The sequence below is a fragment of the Gadus morhua genome, chromosome 22 (assembly GCF_902167405.1).
Source record: "Gadus morhua chromosome 22, gadMor3.0, whole genome shotgun sequence".
Taxonomy (NCBI): Eukaryota; Metazoa; Chordata; class Actinopteri; order Gadiformes; family Gadidae; genus Gadus; species Gadus morhua.
The window spans coordinates 16,512,709-16,530,892 of record NC_044069.1 but is presented as its reverse complement, the minus strand read 5'-3'; the positions used below and the strand labels follow the sequence as shown (position 1 = coordinate 16,530,892).

Here is an 18,184-nt window from a genome sequence, read left to right as displayed (position 1 = left end):
AAGGGAAAATAAAAGTTTATTTACAAGGCGACTCCGCCGCAGTGGTCTCTGCGGGCTCCGATTGAAGAAGGGATAAGACACACACTGTGCGCTTAATCACGCACATTTGTGCCAGCTGAACCTTTGGGAACACTACAAGGATCCATCCTTGGTTCTGCTTGATTCACTTTTAAGAAAACATCACAGGTTGATGAATTGAGCAGGCTTCCATCATCCCTGTGGTGGCGCTTTCCTTTTGGACCTGGACCAGTTCAGCAGGCCATGTCATTACCCTCCTCTAGCACTAGGGGTCACTCTCACCCTTTCTTTTGCATGCAGTCTCTCCACCATTCATACAAACACAAAAATCTCTGTTTGTATGAATTGGGACAAAATAATTCAATAGATGTTCCTTTGTTTAATGATCTAACAATAATGTGTTATTAATAGACCCCCATCTCAATCTAAGCCCAAGTTCAGCTCAGAAAGGTGTTGTATACTGCCGTTCGACAAAATCCTGAAAGTTTGCTGTGCTTGTCCCACACTGGTGGAACGAGCTCCCCGCTGACATAAAAAACCTTCGCTATCATTTGCTTCTAAAGGGCAGCACTTTGAGCAGTTTGCTCATCTGATCAATTGATTGTACCCGAAATTCTTGGAATTTCTGGGTAGCATCTTGAATATATGAATTACATATTTGTAGAGATCTTGCCGCGGCCCCGGGACATTGGGTTTGGGGGAGACCACTCCACCCCAGAGCCAAGTAGTCATGTTCAAACTGGAACCCCTCTGTTTCTATTTTGAAACAAGCACCGCTCCAACCCAAATCAATTAGGCGATGCGAGAGGGGGCTGCTGACGACTGCAAGAGAAGCTGCACCCCCCACGTGGGTCAGAAATGTAACTCGCCTCAAAGCAGTAGAAATACCTCAGGGTCCTCCTCCTCCTCCTCCTCCTCCTCCTCCTCCTCCTCCTCCTCCTCCTCCTCCTCCCGTCTGCCATTGTGCCTCAGGTCCCTGGGAGGACAACTGTGATTAACCCCTTGATTAGTGGCTGATGAGAACACATCGGGATATTAGGCGCTCCATAAATATTCATCAGCTGTCACATGGGGGGGGGGGGGGGGGGTGTGTGTGTGTGTGTGTGTGTGTGTGTGTGTGTGTGTGTGTGTGTGTGTGTGTGTGTGTGAGACCATCAAAACAAATAAATGATATCCACAGCGGAAATAATTGCCACTCATCTCTGTCTCTATTTAACCCAATCCCACCCTTCCTCCATCCCTCCCTCCTCTTCCTTCTTCTATGCTTTTGTTTTCCCCTAGGCTATGTATTCTCTGCTATTGGTTATCCACAGCTGTGCTTTTTGTTGCTGCTGTTGTCATTGTTGTTGTCGTCGCTTCACAGAAGCTTTGCGTTGCACCGCCTCTCGTCCCCGTGTTAATTGCACCGCGTTCAATTAGCACTTGAGACATGAATCCACTTTGATTCTGTTGACGCGTTTGGATGACACACGCGTATAGAGGGACACCGCAGATAGATCTCACGTTTCCTGTGTTTTTCTCCTCTATTTGAATAACAAAATTGTGAATAGATGGCTTTTTTTTTTTCATTTCAGTGCATGTTTTCTTTTTTTACACAGAATGGGTGCAAAGTTGTTTTAAGGGCGGGTGGACAAGATGACCTTGGGATGTGTTGGGGTTGGCCATTAGTTGTTTTCTCTTTATCCTTCAAAGTGAATTTTGATCAAAGTCACCACCACAACATCTCAGTGATCATAGGCAGTCCCCGACGTCGCCTTGGGGGGTGGGGAACTGCATTTTCATTTCCCAGCATCTCTGTCTCTAACCCCCCCCGCCCCCACCCCATCTTCCTACCCACTTGCTGGAGACCCCTTTCTGGATACTCCCCCCCCCCCCCCCCCCCCCTTTACCAGTCGTCTCATTTGCTTTAATTTCAATTAGTATTCGCTTCATAATCAATCACGGTGAAATCAAATGATGTGAGGTGATTGTTTAATCTAATGAAGGGGGGAAGTTGAAGAGCAGTGGGCGTATGTTTGTTGCCATGACATCAAATTTGATAATGATCTAACTTTTATTATTAATGCGGCAGTGACTGAGACTGAGCCTTTTTAAAAGATAAACTACAGCAGGAGACAAACAAACCAAAGTAAATACCTTTTGGTGAAACAAACACATGAACAAGAACTATTTATGGTTAGCCACTTTTCTAGATTTAGGAGTATTTAGTATAATTTACTATAAAAATGTATGAACGTCAAGCTGTGCAGCAAAGCTCATGAAATATAGATCATATAAGCAGTTATTTTTGGTTCTTAGTATTTCCAGTGAATCCCACCTCATGATACCTTCAACTTTCCCTCAGCTCCAAACGGGCACATTTTCTTTTTTACTTCACGGGACTGAATAAATGTCTTGTTTTGCGCATTAAGTTAAAAGGGGAAATTGGAACCCATGTACCCCTGGTCTGTGTGGCTGTTGGTGTTTACGGCCTGCCTGATCTCTCGCAGCTTTGTTGTGTTGTTAGGCTTTTCTTTGCACTCGGTCAGCAATTGTCTGGAATCAATAATCTCCTTGAGACAGCGCGCCCGCGTAGAGTGCTAAGTCAGTGTTGTTGACATGTGGCCAAATATCACTGCTTCATTATGCTCCAAAGGACCAATGTGTGGGAAGCGCGTGGGGTGGAGGTGAGGCGGTGGTGGTGGTGACGGAGGAGGAGGTGGTGGTGTGGTGCCGGTGGTGGTGGGGTTTAAGAACTCTTGATGTTGAAGAGGCTCCTGGGGAAGGATCTAGGTCCTGATCAATAGCTCTTTGATGTTGCACAGGGTTGTTCCAGAAGGTTCTCCTTGGTCTTGTCGTCTACTGCCCCCCCCCCCCCCCCCCCCCCCCTTTCCCCCCTCGCTTATCTCCTTCCAACATCCAGATTAACCCCCAAACAAGCATCGGGAAAATAAGATGCAATTTGCTGTTAAATCCCTCGTTAAATCGTTTTTTATCACGTCTATTTTTCATTCAAACACTTTGTTTCTCTCGTGGTCTCTCCCCGAAGACTGTCGCTCCCACCCTCTAATTCTGTTATGTTACACTCTCATTCTCCAACCCCCCCGCCCCCCGTCTCTCTGAAATCTGCAGCACTTCTAAAGAACATACCCTTTTCTACTTTCTTTTAAAAAGTTTGTCCGTATGTTTTTCACACGCAAGACGTGGTGGTGGTGTCGTACATCGCCGTGCGTCATCCTACCCATAAATGCATCGCCACACCTTGTAGGTGAGCGATGCGGGGGGGAATCAAGGTGGTTTGTCATGTCTTCTCCTTAATGGTGTTCCGGGTTCCCCCACTAACTCCCAGGGACCCACGTGTCGGCGTCTCTCTCTCTCTCTCCTCTCACCTCCTCTTGTGCGTCTCCTGCAGGAGGAGCTGCGTGAGCTGAGGGAGCAGCCCATCGACCCCCAGGCGGAGCAGGAGATGATCGAGAGCATCGCCGAGGTGTACTACTCCTGTGACTCCTTCGACATGGTGAAGCACGAGTTGGAGGTGAGCGGGGGCCTCCTCAGACCCACTTTGACTCACTTTTTAGGCTTGTTTTTCTTTTTTTCTTCTTCCCACACTTTTCTCCAGGGAACCATTTAATTCGGCCAGCACACATACAGCCCTGATTGGATTGAGCTGAGGGGGGTGCTTGGTTTAATTCTTTACAGACTCAAAAGGGATGACTGCGGTGCTCTAAACTAAACGCCTTGCACTACATAATCACTGTTGGGTGTGTGTGTATGTGTGTGTTCATGAGGAAGGGGGTCCGTGAGGAGTTGGCAAGAGGGGGCAACAAAACAAACAAATAGTCCTACCGGAATTAATAGTGATGTCCCGGTTTAACGTAACGCAGATGGCCAGCATCGAGGTGCAATTTTCGAAAAACATGGCCCTACCTGGGGGGGTTACTCTTGCCACGCTCCGACGCATGTGTGCGCATGCGTTTCCTCGTGTGTAGCCTCGCCTTCCGCACTGATGGATTGCGTCCGCCCGACTGGAGAAGGGTGTGAAAATTCATTAGATTCATCCCAGTATCACCATGCAATCTGAAATGAGTCTCTCAGTCAAGAGGAAAGTAATTACCTATCATTCTCTGGCCCCGAGGTTGGTAATATGTTTCCACCAGCCCGCTACCGTTGGGGCGGGTTTGTTTACTTTTTCACCTGATAACATCCTCCTCCTCCTCCTCCTTGTTGATTAATTTGACTGATGAGGCATCAAAGCGTGTGGATGTTTTTTTTTTTTTTGCGATTTCAAATTGAGGTGCGCTTTCGCTGTTATTCAAAGGAAATACGAACTGCATTTATGCCGCCTGCGAGACCGTCTTCACAATTTTCTCAAATATCTATCGTGATATCTGACATACTAAGTGCTGCTCATTATTATTTCTGCATCATCTCAAACGGCAAGCCATTCCTGAATTTAGGGCGGCAGCATCAGTGAATGCTTCAATATGCCATGTTTTGGCTGTGCCCCCCCATCTACTATATTTCATGAAACCCCATGAAAGCTTTAACTTTCTTGGAAGTTGTGAGTTGAGGCATTCAGGCTCTCAGACTCGGTCTGAGGTTTGTGTGTGTGTGTGGGAGGGTTCCACCAATGCAGTGTCTGCACGATGCGTTGGTTTACATACATGCTATCCGTGTGTTTTTCAGAAACTTCCCCCTGAGCTGGACCTGCAGGAGTTGGAGGATCACAGAGATACGCTGAAGAAACAACAGGCCGCCGTGAGTTCCCTGTCCCTATTACACCGCTCCTCTCTTATAAACACACTTCCACACCTCGACTTGACCCAGGGACAGTGTGCGGAATCGTGCCAGGTTGTGCTTAAATATAAATATGTTCACATGCTGGTGCTGGATCATTCATTAGATTATGTTTGGTTAAAGGAAACTCCCGTCTGGATGATCAATCCATCGTAACTGCCTCTCCTGGCTTCACTAAAACACCAGTTACCAATATCACCAATAAACAATAATGCATGAATGTATGAATGCACGAAAAGCATGGATGTAAACAATAGCAGTATAGGCGTTTGGTCCTTGTGTTAAGACATTTTGTAAAGCATTTGTAAGGTAATTTCACTGTGAGGATGTCCACAAACTGCAGATGAGAGCACATTTGATTCCAAAAGACAAAAGTGCCATAGTGCCAGTGTTTACATCCTCAGCACGCGGACGCGCGCTAGACGCTCTGCAGCAGTATGGGTACGAGGAAAGAATAACGTTGGCTAATGGCTACGGATAACTTAAGCCTCTTCAATTGACTGCCTAACCACACCAAGCTCCCTGTGCATGGTGCATACTATTGGGCTTGACAGGGGGGGGGGGGGTTCCCATGCGTCCAGTACCGCACTGTTCCACTTATGGAAGGGCATCTTTTTTTAAAACCCCAATTCAACGGATGTTGCATTGAGTGTTCCTTCGGTTCCCTCCATGACGCAAGCAACCGCACCCCCCCGCCCTTGCTGTTGCCTGGCGTTAGGGACGAGAATGAGGCCCTCCGTGGCTCCATAGTGGACGTCATACTGTGGGCTGCCCACAACCACTGGGCCTCAGAGCCTGGCAGAACGACCCGGGCTATTAATAAATGATGGAGAGGACCTGGAGAGAGCTGCTGCTTTTTGTTGCCTCAACCCCCCGTTCCCCCCGCTCCCCTCTCCTGTCACTCCTCTCCTCATCTTCCTATCCGCCCGTATCTTGTTTCTTATCCTTCCACTCAGTCCCAGGGAATAATATTCTCTCTCTCTCTCTCTCTCTCTCTCTCTCTCTCTCTCTCTCTCGTTCTCTCTCTTCCTCACATTCTGTATATATGCCTCACTGCTTATCTGCCTCTTCAGCCTCGCTCTGTGGCGTGCCGGGCTTATCTTACTCCCATGCCTCAACAAAGTCACCCTCACTCCTCGCCTACCCCAGCGTCCCCGTCTCTGCAGTCTAGTGCACTGACACCCACCACACCCCCTCCGTCCCTCTCACTGTAGCTGGGAAAGGCGGTGGTGGCAGACCAGTTAGTGGTGGCACGCTGGGAGAGAACAGGTTTTATATATCCTGATGGAAGGCCTTTCATTTTCAATTGACAGTTTGATTTCTATTCATTTTCTAAGCATCTAATGTGTCCCCATAAAGGTATAGTTGAGGGACAGCTAGACGGACACCCCAAGCTAATTGCAGACAACACAGGCATGCAATGTAACACACATCGATTTCAAAACGCGTGACGTGGGCTGAATCAGTGGACACAAACACACACGTGCCCGTCAACCCACTCGCCCGCACGCTTGCTCACTCTCTCTCTCCATCACTCAAACTCACACACACACAAACAGATCACCATGTGTGAAGCTCGAGCCCCCCTCTTGTGCGATAGGTGATAATCAGGTTTATCACCGTGAAGCCTCGCCCACACACTGCTTCTCCCGACACCGTCAAAGGCTTCTCAAAACGATATGGAGCCCAGCCAGCAATTTGTGTCAGGCTGTGTGTGCCAAAGTAAGCGCGTTCCTACATATGTTATGTATGTGTGTGCACAAGGCTTTGTGCATATGCTCCTATCTCCGTCGGCCACACCACTCCCGCTGATATTCCTGCCAGAGGTATCTATATATGAATGAAGCTTACGGCGGGAACCAGCAGCATACCCAAGCCCCCCAGCCCCACACAGCGGCATTGCACCGAGACTGGGGCATGAGCTCTCTCCGGTGGGGAAGGAGGAGAGGCATGGACGCTGCGTTCTCCAGCCAACCCCGCGGCCTAATTAGCATCCCTGAATAGCCCAGGTACTGGCCCGTCACCTGCCTAATTGCCTCATCTTGTTGTGTGTCTATGTGGCCTCCGGGTGAACACTTTCAGGTTTTCTGTGTGTGTGTATCTGTGTGTTTGTGCGTTGATTGACGTGTAGGGCCAAGGGAGCCTGCATCCTTTCATGTGTGTCAATGGATTCACCCTGACACACACGTATGCAGATACACACAGGCGTGCGCTCGCGCAGACACACACATGCAGACATGCGCACACACACACGCGTGCACGCACACACACACGCGTGCACGCACACATGCACACACAAGTGCACACAAACACACAGGCGTGCACACACACACACACACACACACACACACACACACACACACACACACACACACACACACACACACACACACACACACACACACACAGGAGCACACACACACCAGCGCGGCACACACGCTCACAGACACACAGGCGCACACGCACCCGAGCAAAGACACACAAACACACACACACAGTGGAGTGTTTGTGGGTAGACTCACAGCATGTATCTTAATCCTCAGCAGGTTTGAAACCCAAACAGTTAAATACAGCTAGACTACTGTCATGTCTTCCGATGCTTTTATTTTTGGAGCTTCATTCCGTGCATATGCACTGATAAATTATTCTAATTAATGTATCCTATAGTATTTTTTACTTGTACTTAACTTTTGTTCCCCTGCATTTAATGATATTTTCGCCATTGTCAGCTCAGTTTTACAGGCACGTTTTATTAGCCTTTTCTACAGAAATCGATGACAGTTATTTTTGCATCCAAATCAAATCAGTTCTACTTCCCCTACAGTGTTCTCTATCTGACAGGCTTGACATTCCAACAAGTCTTATCATAACATCTTTCATCTCCGGCCATTAATGCCGGCCGATGTACTCTAAAATGTGGAATCACATTTCACGCCAACTTTTTTCCATGTTGCCCTAACCTGCTGGCACTGGGCTACGTTACAGGATTTTTGTTCACATCTTCTTTAATAGCTTTGATTGTAGCGATTATAATAATTTTCTCAGGTCGCTTCTTCTTTAAATTGGTGATCTATATTGGTGAACATTGAGTATGAATAAGAATGAAGACAGTGTGTACAATGTGAATGAACATTGTAGTACTTGTAGTTCAGTTTGACTCAAGTCTTTAAGAAACAGAACAATCTCTAAGACTTCCACCGTTACTTAGTTACTAAATGTTTTATAAACCAGTTTCCCTTGCCAACGATTTGTGATTGGGATGAGGCCAATGTTTTTATTTTATTTCTTAATTAGGCATTGTGTTACTGGTCTCCTAATTAAACATCTCCCTCCATTAACAAATGAACAGGCACTTGCCAAACAGTCCATACGGTTTATTGCTCTGACCATTGGCTAAATGCGTCGTTTGTATTGCTTGCTTAGAGCCAATATATTGAGTTAATGGTGAAGAAGGTTTTTGAATGTAAAAAAAATTCTTAGTTAATCTAAATCTTGTTCCAAACTGATCACTTTCTGTTGATTAATGGAAACCATTTGACTGATAAAAAACTAATTAGTTCAGCAATGGGAATCATTGTCGTGACTTCTTGGTTTTATTTCAGGGAGGCAACTCCTACATGATGTACACATCACCTGCAGGGGTCTTTGTGAAGATACAACTCCCTTGATACCCAAGGCCATTTATGTGTACTGTTAAGCGTACTAACGAGGAAGCATTGCTTCCATTGCTATGGTCTTCACTTTAACCAACAGGTGGCGCTACCGGTTTGGTTTTGAGGAAATGTTGTAAGGTGGGGCAAAGACATAACAGTTTGTCAGCCAGCCAACACACAAGGATGGGATGAATTTGAAATCCTCCATTGTTGTTTCATCACATTTTAGCTGTGAACCCTATCACACCAACACACCCACACACATATGGACACACATGCTCAGTCCCTCACAAATGCACACACATAAGCGCACACATATATTTAATTATATGCAGTGTTTTCTGGCAAACTGCTTTCACCATCTGCTCCCGGCTTTAGTTAGCGAAATTCTTATCCTCAGTGCATACATGTCTCCAAACAGAAGTTCATTCAAGCTGTGTGTGTTTTGTGTGTGATTGGGCCTGTGTGTGTGTGTGTGTGTGTGTGTGTGTGTGTGTGTGTGTGTGTGTGTGTGTGTGTGTGTGTGTGTGTGTGTGTGTGTGTGTGTGTGTGTGTGTGTGTGTGCGGGGCATTCTCATAAGAGGCGAGATAAAGTTGGTGACATTTCGTGCATAAGATGATGTGTGCCTCGGCTGCAAGTGACTACTAACAAGCCTTTCCCTATCTGCCCCAGACAGGTCAGTCACCCGGATGCAAAGGGTTTTATATGTTTTTGGTATTTGCATTTAATCTCATTAAAACAGGGTAGACATTCCGGGCTAAACTTGGTGCTTTAGAATATTTTCCTGATATGATTAAAACTCTATACTTCTCCCATGCACTCTTTCTAATTGCAAAGTCTTTCTGTTCTTATGTATGAAGGGGCACAAAAGTCAGCTCTGAATATGAATATATATTTATACAAGACAACATTGTTTTCCATCCACGATTTTTTTAAGCTAGAGCGATTAAATGGCTGTTTAGGGGAAGGAGGAGGTCGTGTTGGGGTTTAGCGTGCCAAAATATTTCATCCCGAAAATGTAAGACCCACTGCATAAAACATCAACTATTAACCAAATGCTATGCCCTTGCTTTTCCCAGATTTTTTCTGTGTAATTCTATATTTTGTAATCATAAAATGCTGTAGCTTCACCAAAGCAGCCCAGCTGTAATGGGTGGGTTCTCCGCGAAAAATGTTGATGCTGATTTGCAGTAAATGGTGGAGAATTAGCAGCAGCTCTGCCCACTGTTTGACCTCATTGGTTTCTCAGCGCTAGCTCGATGGCATCCTCTATTCAATTTTGACTTTTTTTTTTTACACTGGCCTTTAACTTTGCTGTTAACCTTTTCCCAATAAAGTGAAATGTGCGCCTTCACAATCGCACTGTTGGAATACTCTTTTCATGGCCTCAGTGGAAAGGTTAACCATCAGGAAGAAAGATGCTCACTTTTTATTCATTCATTGATTGAAGTTAAACATAAGACGATGCTACATTGTCACATGGGTTTGAAAGAGACGACAGTAACACAGCAAAGGCCTAAAATCGATGGTTGTGAAAGTGAAAAGTCAATGCGTCAGGGGTTGGAATCAGGGTCAGTTTTGCTGAAAGAAAGTGCAGCTATTAATTCACTGGAGGAACACGAAGGAAAATCAAACGGAAGAGACAAGAAGAGACAGTGTCTCTGTATCCGAGGGTTTTAACAGTGTCTCTGTATCCGAGGGTTTTGAGGGCTTTGGTCTCCGAGGGATTTAAGTTGCTCTGTATCACAGTGTTTTGAAGTTGTAAAAGCCAGTATAAATGGCTGACATTGTCTGTGTTCACCAAAGGGCCCATTTAAAAATTCTTTGTTTACCCGCCTTCTTTTAATTCTCTCTGTTGTTTTCTCATTCTTCCAGGTGTCCAAAAAAGTTGCCGATCTCATCCTGGAGAAACAACCGGCATACGTCAAGGTATGTCTTTTTAAATAAAGTTGACACCTTTTCGGTTCTCCTTCAAACCAATGATCTCATTGCTACTGCGCCCGTTTGTTTTTAACAAAGTACAGCGGCTTTCCCTCGCTCGGGAATCTGGCTGTGTGCAGACCTGTGGCTCTACCCGTGCCCTCACTTGATGGGTTTCTGTGTTTCAGGACAGAGAATTAGATGAGGTCAGAGTGCTGTCGCCATGGAAATGGGATGTGTGGGCTGTGTTTTTGTGTGTGTGTGTGTGTGTGTGTGTGTGTGTGTGTGTGTTCACAAGGGTAAAGGCAAAATGATATCGTTGTTGTCATTAATGACCCTACTCAGGCCGGGGCCACTAAATATCTTCTCTACCGACTGTGGTGTAGCATTGGCTGGTCTGGGGGGGAGATAAATATGTGAGCGTGTGGGCTCGTGAGTGCCTACATGGGTGCTCTATCAGTCTATTTTGTATTCAGCCCTGCCTCGGTCCATTTCCATTCCGCAACTCCAAGGACCGTAAGTGACACGAAAACAATTTTGGAAAGTGTACTCAACACAACGGCTGTCGACCAGAACATGCAGGGATGGTTACTTTGTTGTTTTGAAGTCTTCTCTCTTTTTTTTTATCTTTCATTCTTTCTTCACTGCTCGCAGAGGCACTGGCATCAGGGCATGCACATTAGGTTGAAGTCATCCACATGGTTGATTTATGAGTTGTCATGTTTTTATGTTTATGCTTGGAAATATCATCAGAGATCTTTTCATGCCATATCCATATCCAGTGCCAAGAATATGCAATAAAAATGTCAACAAGTCTAGCATTTATTCTAAACTTGTAATCAAGAGGTGTCGCTTTGAGCTCATTATCCTCCATATGATGAACTATCAACCATTAGTTTTAACTATCAACCAAAAGTGAATTTATCTTCGCTCTCATCATTGTCCGGGTAATAAAATCGCCAGATTCTGCATTCACGAAGCGTTCGTGCAGCCCAAACTTGATGACTGAGCAGGTGTTCCCTTCAGGGCTGACCACTACAATCATCGTCATGACGATCAACTCATCAAAGGAACCCCAAGTTGCAGCCCTAATTGCTGTCAATAAACAAGTGGCAGAACATTGATTTTTTTTTCCACACCAAAGCAGCATTCAATCACCCCCCCCGTACGTAACAAGCACGGATGGATGCGTCTGCTCCCTCCAATGCCCACTTGGTGTGAATGTAGACGCTGACATCATGATGCCCAGGGCCAGGGTCTGAACTGTTGAACTGTGCAACGTTAAGACCTTTAGCCGTAGGATGGCTTCTTCACCATGTGCCTGGGTGGGGGGTCTAGGGGAGTGCAAGAATCTCCCTAGGTCTCCACTGGTGAGGCATTTTTAACGCAACACTGCCGTGAGGCGGTGCAATAGTGGGACCAGCACCATCATGTGTGCAATATTTGAGCCCTGTGCAATATATATGATGGGATCTGCTGTGCGATCACGTTGTTTGCGTTTTAGTATTTTGTGCTGTTCGTATTTCTAGTGCTCTTGTCACTTAGATTTCATTGCCTCAACACTGTCCTACTGCTGGCCAATTGCAGAGGTGCTGGCTCCGCAATTTCCTTTGGGTTGAATGAAGCCTTAATCTGATCAGGAGAGGGTTGTTGTTCTGGGGAGGGGGGTGGAGGGTGTTGTAGCGTGGGGTTAGGGTAGCCATAACCCTACGATTCAACACCCTTTGAGCGGCTGCTCCTGGGGTCAGACCTGGAGAAATGTTGGGTCAAGTTTGTGCATTGGAAACAGGATCGTGCCACCGCTACGATTCCCGTGTTCTTTTCTTCGGGCACTATGTTTACATTTCTATTTATCCTTTTATATACTCAATAATTATCCGTCTTTAAAACAATGTGCATGGATATTCAACATAACCCAAAGAATGATTGCACCGCCTGTGCAACAATTGTATGAAACTAAGTAGGTGACCTCCGTGTTACCCCTCTGTCCTTATCTCTCCTAGCCAGGGTGTATTGGACATATTGAGGATTAACCACAGGATGGTCGGTAAACAGTCGAGACAGCAAAGGCCGAGCCTCTCACTGGTATAACCATTTGAAAGGAATCTGCGCCGCAATGTGCTCTGAAAAAAACCCCAATGCTCCTCTCAACACGAGTGGGAATTAATGAACTCTGACTGCTTGTCTATTAATCTGAAGTGGCAGGGTTTACGGTCTGTGGCCTGTCCTTTTAGGACCTTTATCTAACACTTCTCGATTGCCCTTTGGTTTCCTATCCAAAGGAATTTGGTGTCCTATATTCACCGGCTATGGAGGCCGCTGTGGCTCCCAATTAAACGTGCTGTCTCCCGACTCTCCCAGCTCGAGAGTGACGGTGAATTGACTTTGAACAAAGGTGGCAGGCAACGAATAAAGTCTGGTAATGCGCTGAGGGTGATTAAGTGATTCGGAGCGTCTAACCTAAGCGGGATGCTTTGGAAAAATAATGCATTGGCTGTTGGAACTTCCCTACGCAAGCGCCGGCTCCATCTGGTTGTCGCGGCAGCACGGACGGTCCCCTTCATCAGCAGCCCTATAGCTGTTAAAGCGCCGCTGGGCCTTACCCCCTAACAGCAGCGTCATTAGAATGTGGAGGGGAGGCTGAGGATGTGGCGTAGGCAGCCGGTGCATAGTCAATGTGCTGAAAGGTCACAGGGTGCCACCGGATCTGAATATATGAATAGAGAAGCCCAGCACAGAGAACCCTTCGTCTGGCTCAACGTCTCCTCCTCCCGGCTGACCTTCACGTCACACTACCCTGCACCCGTCTCTTCACATGTCCAGAAGGACATGTGAGTCATTTTCTTTGCCCTGTTCTTTCTCCTCATTGGTGCTAGCGTTTGTTTTACAGTTTGTGTGTGTATGTGTACTGGATGTTACCTTAGTCATGGGCGCCTATATGTCAATGTCTTTTTAACTCATTTATTTTCTTCCATGCTAAACCTCCCTCTTCCTGTCTCTCTCTGGTTGTGTACTGTTCTCTCTGAACTAACGAGAGCTGAACTGTGTGCGTGTGTGTGTGTGCGTGTGTAAGTCAGTGTTGGGCTGATGTAGCATAGGTCACACACAGGACAGCTAAGAGATGATGTAAGCAGGTGTGTGTGTGCGCAAACTGTAGTGGATTACTTCTTCAAACTTGGTGTGCACTAGGGATGTGTCGGTCGCGACCGATTCGTTACAACGAACGCATCCCGAACGTGAACGACAAGAACTGGTTCCCCAAAACAAGAAGAACTGGTTCTTTGATTCTTTTTTTTAAACATAAACCAAAAATATGGTCACGTGAATAAAATATACAAACGAACAGAGCTTCGTCTCTATCGATCGTTGGGTCCAAGCTCAGCCAGGGAGCAGGGACGTGTGCCGGTGTGGCGATGGCCTGGTGTCCACTGTTGGCGGTTCTTTGAGCTCCGCTTGCAGTATAGTGGTTCCTTGGTGGCAGTGAATCCTGTCCCTTCCAGCATGCACACCAGGAGCTCTCACCTTGTTTGAATAATCAAACCCTAAACCATATAACCCTTAGAACCAAAACCCCATAATAGCAAACCCTTACCTAACCCTAAAACCTTATATCCACCCAATGCGCGTGCACTGATTAGTTTTAGTACATGTAAAAACTAGTCAGCAATCAGCAAAAATTGCTATATACCAATTGGGTATAATGAACATTCAAATGAAAAATGCTACAAGTGAAAAATGCTTTCTTTTGAATGATGCATGAATTTATCCCTAAACACTTATGACTTCTTCCAAAGTCATCCCTTAGTCTCGAGACCCATCCCCTCAAAGGATGTTTTTGGAACGCGGCAATATCATCAAACCCTTCCTCATTTGACACTCGGATACCGAAAGAGAATGACAAACGCTCGCGGAGCACAACCATCGGATAAATGCCCCATCTGTTGAATCTGCCCACTTCAAGCAGCTCTTGGGAGCCAGTAACCCGTGTAATTAGGCGGTTTAGATCATGAGGCGAGATCCCTTCTCAAAGGGCCCCATTGATGTGCTCGTCACCTATCAATGGGCCCATTCATGCTCGAGTAAACAGGGCTGCCCAGCGATTGCTGCGGCTCGTATACTTTGACCGCACGGCTGTCTAAGATATGACAGTATTACGAGGACGGAGGCCTTTTGTTTGTCGTCCGCACAGCGGCAACACAACAAGCCTGGAAATGTTTTTTAAGAGAGGAGCGTGTGCTGACCTCAGGCGGTACAGCTGGCACATCAAAACAACAACTAAGTGAATATAAGCCTGTTGATTTGCGGTTGACGGTCCCCTGAACCCACTCTGACCCCCCCCCCCCCCCCCCCCCCAGAGCCACACCAGGAGCCTGCCAAGCCTTTTTTACTCTGGTGTATCTTTGTGACTCAACGTTTGCAAATGTTAGATGTAGACGTTAGATATAGGAAAACATTTGCATGGGTAAAACTCTAATGCGTCGGGAACGACCGTGTTCATCATTCTGAAGCGTCCTCAGCAGGGGGGCAATGCTCAGAGAATGTTGTTAATTCAGACATTGTGATCGTGTGTGTGTGTGTGTGTGTGTGTGTGTGTGTCAGTGTCAATCTGCACAGTGGATTATTTGTGTGCAGTGGCGCTCAAGATGTGTTTTTCGACTGCTATCATTCATTCGTTAAATCCCTCTTTCCAGCAGTAGCACACACAAACCATCTTATCTCATATAATATTGGTATTTATGCCATTTGGAGGATGCTTTTATCAAAATAGTCTTCAATTGCATACTTGTTCTATTTGACAATGGTTGGGCCCCAGTAGGATACAAAACCTCTCACAATCGCCTGTCCTGTCGTACAGAGTTTATCGACCATGTCCATTCATTTATTCATTATCATAATAGTCGGGCCACTGTTGCTATGGCTTTCTTGGACAATCCATCAGAAAATGGTAATTCTCCTCCGTGAGTTTGGGGGATGTCCACAGTTTTCCTCTGACAGATGTCCCAAAGCCCTCAGGTAAGACGTGCTGCCCGGGCATGACCTTCCGGGCACCAGAGTCAAGGTCGCCAGACCAACATTTATTCACTTCAGGGGGAAGGAAACTGCACACTGAGCAAGCAAACCCTCCTCCCCAAGGGCTCGGAGCACAGCAGGGCCACATTACGGCCCAGATTCTGGAGTGGAATAATACACTCGCACCTGCAAGACCACGCTTAAACAAGAGGCCAGGTGCCCAGCAGCGGAGTTCTTCCATTCCACTCAATCCAACCCTCCTGAGGGGAGCTATAGATTACATGCCAAAACTGTCAACTGGTATTCAATCTTTTCCAAACGTTTTATCATAATAATGGGGTGATTTGGGTTCTGAGTCTGACACTATCGCCGTCATGATCCTGTGTGTGGCAGAGGAAAGATATTTTCCCCCTAGTCGTCGGCAGCGACGCTGTGAGCACAGTAGGACTTGGCGCGCTGGGGTCCAGCTGGCTAACGGTGTCTATTGTGTTTTTGCAGGAGCTGGAGAGAGTGACTGCGCTTCAAACCAATTTACAGCTAGCAGCTGTCATCTGCACCAATGCAAGGAGGTGATTCCCGTTATTTTGTTTTACTCGCTCTCTCACAGCCGAGCCCATCCAACTGTCATGCCTGTGGTATACGTGTCAGGGTGGGAAAGGGGGGGGTATTTCGCACATTTGTTGTTCCTTTGATAATATTTTGTATGCATGACAAGAGCAATCTGTTTTGTTTTTGGGGCGGCGAGGCGTTCTTTGAAGCGGTGCCAACACTCTGTCTTTGGTTGTTACAGGCAGCTGGGCGTGTCCAAGGAAGGATTCACCGAGGCCAGCCTGGGCCTGTTGGCCAACCAGAGGAAGAGACAGCTGCTCACAGGACTGCTCAAGTCGCTCAGGACCATTAAGACCCTGGTGTGTTTTGGTTTTTGGTGTTATTATGTTTTGGTGGTGTGATGCTGGAATTGAGCTCGCAGCCCGTGTTGCCACTAAGTACATGTTGTCAATATCCCTTCTGTTATTCCTACTCTCTCTACATCTTCTCTGGATCTCTGTGTCTCTGGGTCTCTCTCGTTCTCTCTTTGAGGTATATACACACACGCAAAAATCTCACTGAATGTAAAGGGCAGGTCGAGTCGGGAGTCTGGCTGATGTTACACAAGAAGCCTCTTAGCCTCCCGGCTGGTGCGTCCTTGAGATGAACCCCCTGCTTGACACCCAGAGCAGCTCCAGGCCAGCCCTGCTGTTCCTTCTTTTTGTGCTGACGGAGCGCCCTGATCTCTGGGTGAAAGGCTTCAACACAGATATAACCCCATTCAGAGTAAACGTCAAGAGGAACTCCCCGCTAACACTCTCTCTCTCTCTCTCTCTCTCTCTCTCTGTCTCTGTCTCTGTCTCTGTCTCTGTCTCTGTCTCTGTCTCTGTCTCTCTCTCTCTCTCTCTCTCTCTCTCTCTCTCTCTCTCTCTCTCTTTCTGTGTTCCTTCTCTCCTCGCAGCAAAGAACAGATGTACGACTCAGTGAAATGCTTGAGGTATGATTACAATTCTCTGTTTACCAACTTACACGCACACAATCAGAATTGTTCCGCTGCAATGGTCAACCATCAGATTTATACAAAAGAACCTGATTCGTTATGTACTTAAAAAAAATGATTTCCTCACATGGTGGGATAGCCTACGACAGAGAACGCTGCTTGTTAACCTTCCCACTGATGTTCTCTGTAGGAGGAAGACTACCCAGGGGCCATCCAGCTCTGTCTGGAGTGTCAGAAGGCCGCCAGCACCTTCAAGCACTACAGCTGCATCAGGTAGGGACCTTTCACTTATTCCTGTAGCAGCTGCAACGTCCACAGAGCGATGTCCGTCAAATATTGAATGTGTATCCACATTTAAAAATGGATGCTAGTGTTTAATTTAATGTAAAAACGATCTTAAGGTGCAATTATCCAAGGGAATCCTGTGACCTTTTTCAGCAGAAATACCTCAACACACATCGTAACGCATACAACGCAAAGGTGGGCGTTGTATGACACAATCAGTCACAAAACCCTCTCAAATAGGGTGGGACACAGCTGAGAGCTTGGCTGTAGGGTATTCACCTTGGAACACAACCCCTAATGTACCCGGGACAACGATGGGTCATGTGCAGTCTGCAGACCAAGCAGTGAGAGGAACGTTCAGTGTCCTTGCTGAATTGTAGTTTAATTTTTTTAAATTTTTTCTCCCCCGCTTTGAATGCAAAGCTTTGCCATCCGCAATTCATCACACTGAATCATTCATAGAGATCTTCGAGGTCCTTTTGCAGGCTTCATATATTTACTCATAACATAAAAACTGTTAGTCTGTGCAATGTTTATGGTCCTCAGACATTTGAGTGTCTGACGACCCATTGGACTAACTAGTGCAATGCGAGTCCAAAACATGGCTGTTTGGAACAGGGCCGCTCGCCTGTTGCTGCTTGCAACTTTTTCGAGAACCGACTCATCCGAACAACCTCACACTCCGCACTGCACTCCCTTGGGCCCCGGGGGCAATACACACGCCAAGTGGATGACTATCAGATGAACGGTGGTAGAGGAAATCAAAGCACGTCCGTCCAATTACAGTTTGATGCATTGACTGTCCCTCAATGACTCTTGAAATAAGGTTGAATGTCACTGCAGTATCGTCTGGATGCGTTGCCTTTAGAGTCTTATGAGATTTTACCTAGGCGGCTGCGGCTCCTGACCCGAGCAGCCGACCCCATGTTCCACTCTGACACCCAGACTCATTTCCAAAACATTAAAGTTTTAATTTGGGAGCTGAATCGACTC

At 46.6% G+C, this 18,184-nt stretch overlaps 1 protein-coding gene across 3 annotated transcripts in view; it reads left to right on the top strand.

The window, feature by feature from the left end:
- vps50 (VPS50 subunit of EARP/GARPII complex) overlaps positions 1-18,184 on the top strand; it is a 106,837-nt gene that overhangs the window by 5,233 nt on the left and 83,420 nt on the right. For all 3 annotated transcript variants that reach the window (XM_030346942.1, XM_030346940.1, XM_030346941.1), the window contains 7 exons: positions 3,410-3,532; positions 4,684-4,755; positions 10,324-10,377; positions 15,877-15,947; positions 16,169-16,286; positions 16,868-16,903; positions 17,097-17,179. In XM_030346942.1, the coding sequence (XP_030202802.1) occupies positions 3,410-3,532; positions 4,684-4,755; positions 10,324-10,377; positions 15,877-15,947; positions 16,169-16,286; positions 16,868-16,903; positions 17,097-17,179 (557 nt within the window). The remainder of the gene's footprint in view (positions 1-3,409; positions 3,533-4,683; positions 4,756-10,323; positions 10,378-15,876; positions 15,948-16,168; positions 16,287-16,867; positions 16,904-17,096; positions 17,180-18,184) is intronic.